The sequence below is a fragment of the Phalacrocorax carbo genome, chromosome Z, assembly GCF_963921805.1.
Source record: "Phalacrocorax carbo chromosome Z, bPhaCar2.1, whole genome shotgun sequence".
Lineage (NCBI taxonomy): Eukaryota > Metazoa > Chordata > Aves > Suliformes > Phalacrocoracidae > Phalacrocorax > Phalacrocorax carbo.
This window is the reverse complement of record NC_087548.1, coordinates 17,503,164-17,512,672: the sequence shown is the minus strand read 5'-3', so window position 1 is coordinate 17,512,672 and position 9,509 is coordinate 17,503,164. Positions and strand designations below refer to the sequence as shown.

Genomic DNA, 9,509 nt, shown 5'->3' with positions numbered 1-9,509 from the left:
CCGGCCGGATGCAGGGGTGCGTGTGGGCGGTTGCCGGGGGCCGCTCCCGGCCCCCCCCGTGTTACCGAGGGCGGGGTCGCTCTCCGCTCCCGGCCCCGGCCCCGGCCCCGGCCCCCCCGTGTTACCGAGCACGGCGGGCCGCGCTGCTGAGCGGGGACAGAGCGGCCCTGGCGGGGGCGGCCCCGGGGTCTCTCAGAGGACCCGGCGCTGCGCCGCAGGGAGGCGGCCGGGGGCAGCGGCGGGGCCCGGCGGGGCGGGGGGAGGCGGGGCGGGGCGGGGCCGGGCCGGGCCGGGGAGCGGGGCCGGGCGGGCTGGAGCGATCAGCGGCGGCGGGAGAGCGGCAGGGAAGGGGCAGGGGCAGGGCGGCGGCATGGCTTCGTCGCAAGGGAAGAACGAGCTGCGGTTCGCTGACTGGATGGCAGCTCTGCCCGGCAGCATCCACCGCACCCCGCTCACCAACCTGGCCATCCCGGGTAGGTGCTGCCGCCCGCGCTGCCCGCCGGCGGGGCTGCGCCGGGGAGCGGAGGAGAGCGGGGGGCTTGCCGCGTTCGGGCTCCTCAGGCCGCCGAGGGGGCAGCGCCCCCGGGCTGCGCCGCAGCCGCTCGCCTCCGAGATACCGCGCCCGGGTCCCGCCGCCGCCGCCTCGGCGGAGCGCCCGGCGCAGGTGCGGGAGGGGGCCCGCAGGAGGCGGTGCTGGCGGCCCCGGACTGCGGGGAACTTGGGGGCGGTGGCCGGCGGAACGCACAGGCTGGGTCAGTTACCTGCGCGGGGAAATACCGCGTGCCGGTCCGTTGAGCGGACCCCGCGTCCGGCCGAAGTGCCCTGGGTTGCCTGTTCCCCGGTAGCGCGGGGAAGAGCGCGGGGCCACCGGCTGCCGTCGCGGTGGGCAGAGCGCAACGCGGCGTCGTGCCTCGTCGCCTTCAGAAAACATTCGATCTCGGCAGTAATTGGAGTAAGATGAGAAATGGCAGGTCGTGGTGCTCTGACTGTGAACTCTTTCTTTCCAGCGCTCTTTGCTTTATTTTTTTTGGTAAGGTTTTAACTATAACTGTAGACACTTAATGCAAAATACATGTCAGAATCCAAACCAGTAATTGATTAGGATGATTCCTGGTTTAGAGGGAGCACCTCGTTTTGCCAGACCTCTTCACCAGCATCCCGTCCCCTCTGAGATGTCCAACATGAATGAGGTGTCAGAGACGCTGAAACTGTAATTTCTCTTAAACTCTTTGAGAAATGTTCACCTCTTGTAAGTTTTGTATAGCAGCTGCTCATATTACAGCAATTTTTATAATGCTAGTCAAAGGTGTTTTTAAAAAACACTTTAAAAAACACTGTCTTAAAGACAGTGTAATTGCAGCAGGTATTTGCTAGAATGTGTTTTCTATAGTTTTGTTTAAACACAGGTGTGCCCTTTTAAAATCATGTGTCTCAGTTTCTTACAGTTTACACAAGCCATGTCTGGTATTTTACATGCTACACTGTTTTTTGCTATTGGTTGCACAGATCCTGTATAAAACTGTGTCCCTCTGAGGCACAGGAATCCAGCATCTGTAACCGTTATGTCAAGTCCTGTTGGAGTGGTAAAAGCTCTTCGTGTTAATAACTTTTCTTTAACCCACCAGCAGTGGAATATTCTTGCAAAATATTGTCTATGATGAGGAATGAGTCCGTCTGCCATTCATTGGGCCTTTACAGGTTAAGTGTATTGTTTTAGAGACTTTTTCTTGGTTTTGAGGAGGTCGTGATCAAACTTACTTGCTTCTAGATGCAAGAAATTGCATTCGATATGCATCACCTTTTCCCTGACTGAAGCATCATGAGGCTGCTATTGGTGCATTTATCTCACCAAGACCTCTCAGTCACTTTGTAATAGCCTCTCTGTAAATAAAGGACAGTTTTTCAAGGTGGATGTCTTTCAGAGCTTTGGCGATAATAATATAAGTTTTTACACTTTTTTTAACATGTTTAATTTAAAAAAAAAAAACAAAACCCAAACCCAACACAACAAAAATCCAAACCCCTGCTGTTGACTGTAAAGGCTAGTTAATCCCAGTACAGCAATTAAGCAGAGGGCAAGCTCTGCAGCTTGTAGGTGCAGAGACTTACACTGGCAGAAGGGTTTTGTTCATGTAACAGCCATGCACACAAAAGCCTTGCTTTTTGTGAAATCAGCTGCAAAACTTCTGTCACTTGAGTGGCATAGTGTTAAGACCTTTGAAATTTGCCCTTCTATTACTGTAAATTGACACAAACCTCACTTAGCTGCCTATCTCACTTTTGAAATGCCAGCTTTGGCAAATAGAGCCTTATGGGGAGGGGGGCAATATATTTCACATGAATTTGTCAATTAGGGAACCTGGCATGCAGGTTGTAGTTTAAATATTATCTTCTAGCGGAAGATTTATTATTTTATTCAACACACAATGTGGAAATATATACTATTAGTACTAAGGCAAACATGGCTTCATCCTTTAAGAAGAAATAACCTTTGAGACATTAATGTTTATTTGGAATTTTCCTCCCATATGACCACAACTGAACATTAATGCTATGCGTGCGTATAGTTAATGCAAGCAATGTGTAAAATCCAAAACTTGGTATGTCAAATCTTCATAATTTTAACTTGTAAATTTTTAACATGTTAATTTTTTGTGCTTATGCAGTCACAAATTTATACTACTTATCACCACTTATGCTTCCGTAGTCTGTTCTGGATTTTGTTAGTATTCCAGTAAATTCATTTACTTGTTTCATTCTTGGCAGTTCAAGTCAGGTACTTTTGTTTTCCTAAGACCGGGAATACAGTAGACGTGGCAGAGATCTCTAATATAACTTGTGCCGGCTTTGTCAATCAGAAACTTTTCTATTTGGATTTCTTCCAAATACGAGGATGGTGCGTTATACCATAATGTTTTCTTCCTTCATTGTGCTGTTGTCTTGCACTGCAAATGGCAGGTTTTTCTCAAGCAAAGGATACCAGTAACAAATAATAGTATACACTATTTGGAAACAAAATAATCTCCTAGCTTCCAGAAAATACCATGCACATTTAATCGTCTATTGCTATGACAATCAGAACAATGAAAGGATATTTTAGGATTTCAGCCCAAGTGTCTGTAAACTGCCTCTTATGTTAAAAGATCTGCTTGGCTAAAGTCACAACAGTCAGGCTAAAAAAAAGGTGGAGGATTGTGGATTATTTTTATTGGTGGTGTTGCCTTTTGGTAGTTGGTAAAGTGTAGTTTTGTTTGATGCCCATGCCTCTTTGGCCAGGATAAGAGGGAGTTTTTTTGTAGATAATGTAAGTTTATAGAACTGAAATCTTTGTGCCCCCAAGTTGAGGCTAGAAGATGAGGTATAGAGAGCCTATGTATTCTGCTGTATTAATGCCCTCTTCTTAATCCAGGTTGATATGAGCTATGTGCAGTGCAGTAAAATAGACATCAGTAGGCAGCATTTCCTTATGTATTGACCCACTTACTGATCAATTCACTTTCTTATTGACAACCTGTAAATATGTATCTAGTTTTATATCAGTCTGAGTTTTTGTACAAATAATGTGTGTAATACATGTTGCCTTTCCCCTGGTGCTAATGTTCCAAGCCTCTGACAAGTCTGTAAGTATGATTTCTGATGGAAGAAAGTATTTTCCTCCCCAAGTAACTAATCCCTTCACCAAAATTGGTGCTAGCCTAAGAACTACCATATGAGCAATCCTGATGTGTGCTAGGGACGTCTCTATCCTTCATATAGTGTAGATAAAATCTTCTGAATGAATTTGAGACCCAAAATATCCCTTGAGTGCATAATTTTGAGAGTTGGGACTCTTCAGGCTTTTCTTTCATACTTACTTCGAGCAGATGAAACCTTTGGCCTCAGCATGTGCTCTTGTTGTGGGAGGATTCACCTGAGCAATGCAATTCTCAGTGAAAATTATTTTCACAATGATACCAGCTTGGCAGCTGTGTTTCTTTAATGTAGTTCCTTAAGAGGAATGCACAGGACCTGTCTGGCTTCTTTCATTTCCCAGATGGGATTTTTTTTTCGTATTTTTACCTATAAAGTTCTTTGTCAGCCTGAAAGCAATTACTAGGCACAGCAGAGCAAAAGCGGGCTCATTTTAAATAAGAAGCTGTTGACAGATGGAGTGTTTTTTCACGCTACCCATCTTTAGAAAGAGGCTCTGAGACTTGAAATTTGTATTTACCACTATTCTGCCATCATCATGCTTTGAAAAGAAAGAGCAAGGCCTGATCAAGCATTCATTTACAAAAAGGGAGGAGATGTGTTAATGTCAAAGATGTATTACAAGATGGGGGATGCTTTGGGGAGATTTGGGAAAAACATGCATGTTACTGTAGCTGGAATACTTTAGCCATTGTGTGAATGAGAGCACTGCTGAGGTAACATAACAGCTCAGTTTTAAATATTTTGAATTCCTGTCTTCCATTGTAATACTTTGCAAACATTTGAGTGGTTACTTCTTGGGCAGACACTTCTCATTCTCAGCCGCATGGGAAATTCTTTCATCTTAAAAATTATTAGAAATACTTACTTGTTGGTTACAGAGATACACATCATTTTCACTGTTTAAATGTTACTGGGGAGTTTGTTAATTTTGAGCTTCAATAACCGATAAATTGGATGTTCTTAGAGTGAAGAGGGATTGTGTTTGGGAAGCTCTTGGGACCTGTTTCACCCTTGTCTGTCCACTGGCAGTCAAAAGAGTACCTCAGCTTTGCTTGCCAATTCTGTACAAAATTAGCTCTGTCTAGAACCATAAACTGATGATGTAGGTAAACTTATAAATAAATCTCTAATGCAGATTGCCTGTTAGCTTTTGATGTGCGTGTGGGTATCTGGAAGAACTGTTTCTTCTTCCAGTGCACCCTGTACTCTATTTCAGTGTTCTTCTACTTGAAATAAGTATTTTATGCTTTTTCTGCTCAGAAAATGAGTGGAGAGCTTAATGACTGATCTTCCTAACTCTTTTAGGATAGCTCTCTTCTTCCTTATTGATGGTTGTCTTTTTTATAACACTTTTATCCACAAAACCGTCTCTCATTGGCCCTGCACATGCTAATGTGTAATTTCCAACCCCTTCAGAAATATTTCTTTGTGAAACAGTTTCCTGTGGATTCACTGTTAATTTCCCCTGCCATTACCTGTTTCTAGCGTGCACAGAATGAATCTGTTTGGTTCCTCACACTGCCATAAAAATCAAACAGTATAAGCCCTTCAGTTACTTGCCCATCTGCTACAAGAAGTAATTTGAAAATGCTTTCAGTACGTTTCCCAACAGGAGCTATTTATTTAATCCAGCAATCTCTGTCCACTCTGTCTCCTGCGGCTTAGTTCCAGCAGAGCTGGCTTCCTCTCTGACCTGCCTTGCATCCTGCTGCCACGGCAGGTGCAGCAGAGGGAATGGCTTTATTGCCATCTGGAATTATTCCTCTCTTTCCACCTCACTGAATTTCTGTTTCACTTAATCTCTTGGCTGAAAACTTCTTAAATGTTCCGTGTATCCAAACTGCCCATACCTTCTGACAATTTTTATCTTTGTGTTTGGTATGTGTTTTATGTTTGGTAACTTTCTACAGTTCTTACTATATTGCAACGTGTACTGTGTCTTTCATACAACATGATACTTGCTTTGAAGGTGCTCAGACACACTCAACTGTGCAAGTAATTAAAAATGCATGTGCAAAGTAGACAGAGTTATGGAGACTATAACTTTAAGTCCCCTAAGAGGGCTATGCAATCTCTCCTACACTCTGCACAGACATATTAATTAAAATTTTAGCTACCTAATTAGAAACTGATTGTATATTTTTAATTAATACTTCTTAGATTTACTAAACAGATTTGTGTGTAACAGTTCTGCTCTTCAAAGAGCTGACAGTTCCAGGGACAGTAACCTGCGTGCGCATCTTGTCCTTTCTTTGAAGTACGTGCAAATTATTGGTACTTAATTTGTAAACAGATCTGCTTGTACAGTTCTTACAGTCAAGCCCATGGGACACTGCAAAGAATATAATTTGGAAGTAAATCACTCAAAATCTGAAACTTCAGGTTTTATTCTAAACTTCTGTAAAATTGAAGGTTTTTTGGTTTGACCTCCTATAGCACACCTTGGTTTAATATTTTGCATTATTTTTAACAGCTGTATGCTGTCAGCTAATAAATGTACAGAAATACTGAAATTCTGGGGTAAATCAGTGTAAACAAATGCAATGAAACACTTCCTTTCCTTTCTCAAGTAGCCTGTCAGAAATGGAAATCAGTAGTGATTTCCTCTGGGGTTCACCCAGCTACAAGAAGGGCTGGAAGGTGGATCCAGAGACCTTCAGGCCTGTCCGTCTGACCTTGGTGCTGAGGAAGCTTGTGGAGCAGATCCTCTTGAGTGCCATCACACAGCATGTACAGGACGACCAGGTGATCAGGGCCAGTCAGCACGGGTTTCGGAAAGGCAGGTCCTGCTTGACTAACCTCATCTCCTTCTATGACACAAGGTGACCCGCTTAGTGGATGATGGAAAAGTTGTGGATGTTGTCTACCTAGACATTAGTAAAGCCTTTGACACCGTTTCCCACAGCATTCTCCTGGAGAAACTGTCTGCTCATGGCTTGGACAGGTGTAGTCTCTGCTGGGTCAAAAACTGGCTGGATGGCTGAGCCCAGAGTGTTGTGGTGAACGGAGTTAACTCCACTTGGCAGGTGGTCATGAGCAGTGTTCCCCAGGTCTCAGATTTGGAACCAGTTCTGTTTAATATCCTTATCAACGATCTGCATGAGAAGATTGAGTGCACCCTCAGTAAGTTTGCAGGTGACACCACATTGGGCAGGAGCATTGATCTGCTTGAGGGTAGGAAGGCTCTGCAGAGGATCTGGACAGGCTGGATCAATGGGCTGAGGGCAGTTGTATGAGATTCAACAAGGCTCAGTGCTGGGTCCTTCACCTGGGTCACAACAACCCCATGCAATGCCACAGGCTTGGGGAGGAGTGGCTGGAGAGCTGCCCAGTGGAAAAGGACCTGGGGGTGTTGGTTTCCAATGGGCTGAACACGAGCCAGCAGTGTGCTCAAGCAGCCAAGAGGCCAATGGCACCTGGCTTGTATCAGGAATAGTGTGGCCAGCAGGAGCAGGGAGGTGATGGTGCCCCTGTACTCGGCACTGGTGAGGCCGCACCTCGAGTACATTGTGCAGTTTTGGGCCCGTCACTACAAGAAAGACGCTGAGGTGCTGGAGCATGTCCAGAGAAGAGCAATGAAGCTGGTGAAGGGTCTAGAGCACAGGTGCTATGAGGAGCGGCTGAGGGAGCTGGTGTTGTTCAGTCCGGAGAAGAGGAGGCTGAGGGGAGACCTTATTGCTCTCTACAACAACCTGAAAGGAGGTTGTAGCAAGGTGGGTGTTGGTCTCTTCTTCTAAGTAAGAAGTGATAGTACAAGAGGACATGGCCTCAAGTGGCACTAGGGGAGGTTTAGATTGGATATTAGGATCAATTTCTTTACTGAAGGAGTGGTCAAGTGCTGGAACAGGCTGACCAGAGAGGTGGTCGAGTCACCACCCCTGGAGGTATTTAAAAGTTTGTAGATGTGGCTCATGGGGACATGGTTTAGTGGTGGACATGGCAGTGTTAGGCTAATGGTTGGAGTTGATGATCTTAAAGGTCTTTTCAAACCTGTGATTCTGGAATTCAATGATAAATAGTTTGTGCGCTCATTTTCATGTATTTATCCTTCTGATAGAAAACTGTACCAGTGCTGGACATATTTGCACAGCCAGATCACTTGAGGTCATATTTCACATTTTTATAGTAAGGGTTCAGTTTCCTTATTGAATATAGATAGGTAGCAAAGAAATAGTTTGTGCTAAGAAACAGTTGGTTAATCTGGAGTTCTGAAATAATTTAATGTTTTTTCTACCATTGGCTACATGGAAGAACAGCTAAACAACAAAATTGTATATTGCAGTTTATAATACCAATAGTAACCCCTCCTTAAATTGTCATCTGTCCAAAATGCTTGAGGTAAAGCTTAAGGTCTTTCTTGCCCTGTAGATTAGCGCCGGGTAGATGGGGACTAAATTTTGAAAAGTGCCGAGTGCTGCCAGCTCCCTTGGAAACTGAGGGTCCTTAGTCTTCCATGAGCTCAGGTCCAAGTATGCAAAGAGAATCTTCACCCTGTGACATTCCTACTGTAACAAAATGTCACAGACACTTGTTTTTCTTGAGGTGAAATGGAATATATTATTTCCTCTGTTTGGAAGTACAGATTTGGTCTTTTTCTGTCTGTTTTAAAACCATCTCAGTTTTCACCATGATATAATTTTTAAAAAATGTCTAGAATAATTTTCAAATGCTTTGCCATCTTTTAAAACATATCTGTTCATATTAAATGAAGTTAATCTTTGCTTCATCTGATATCTTACATGATTAGCTTGCATACCTCATTCTTAAATACTTCATCTTAGTGTTTCCACTATGAAATGAAATATTGCAGAATAGCTAGGAAAAGAGAAAGAGGGGAGGGAGAAAAAATGGATTTCATTAATTGTGGTTCCAGGCTTTGCTCCCCTCTGTGTGTGAGCACTTAGGATGTTTCAGATGATTGGAGATGTATGATGTGCCGCTGCTATGAAGTTGAAAACCTGTTCATGAAGTTACTTGCATTATAGATTTGCTTGTGATTTTAAAAAGCCAGGATAAAGGGCACTGCACTAAGCTGGCCTTTAAATAAATTTTGTAGCTTTTTTTTTTTTTACAAAAAAAAAACCTGGTGAGATGAATATTATACTTTATGCTTTAACTTTTTGTGCTGCTGTCATCCACAATGTATTTGTGTTTGATAGAAGATTTTATTTTTAAATCTTATTAAACATTTGGCACCTATTTATACTTTGGCAGCCATGCAACTTGGTTTTATAACTATGAAAGGTTGCTAAACTGGGACTTAACTCATTTTTCCTACTCTCACTTATGTGTAGTTCCATTCAATAAAACCATTGGCTTGGGGTTTGTTGTTTTTGCTAAATCTTTTTGTTAAATCTTTGTATCCTTCAAAGATACACGCTTGAAACTGGTCTGGCTGTTCACACCAAAGCCAAGTGACATGTTTGTACATCTTCTGAACCACTGTGTGACTGGAATCGTCTTCTGATGTTTCACTCGCATGCCTGCCATCCAGGTGGTAGAGAGGGCAGAAGAGAAATGGAGGAGTTTTAGTCATTTTCATTACCTGTGAAGGTGCTGTATGATCTTAAGAAAGCTGTTAGAAATCTCTGCCATGTTTTCTTCTTTGTAGGCAGGGGCTGCTAATTTCAAGAAGACCACGGATACTGAGGCTGTCCTTGTTCTTAGGAGGAGAGCCAGGTTAGGAAATGTGCTCCCATGGGTTGTGGAATATTTCACTGACCCCTAGGCAGTGCTTTGGGAGAAAGGCTGTTTGTTTGTTTTACACTACAAACCTCATGCAAGCTTTTGGTGGAGGGCAGCTTTCCAGCCATGTT

General features: G+C 43.8%; 1 protein-coding gene across 1 annotated transcript in view; it reads left to right on the top strand.

Annotated features, from left to right (window-relative positions):
• Positions 1-355: 355 nt before the first annotated feature.
• PLCXD3 (phosphatidylinositol specific phospholipase C X domain containing 3) overlaps positions 356-9,509 on the top strand; it is a 92,192-nt gene continuing 83,038 nt past the window's right edge. The window contains exon 1 of the mRNA XM_064438435.1: positions 356-473. Within this exon, the coding sequence (XP_064294505.1) occupies positions 371-473 (103 nt within the window). The 5' untranslated portion in view covers positions 356-370. The remainder of the gene's footprint in view (positions 474-9,509) is intronic.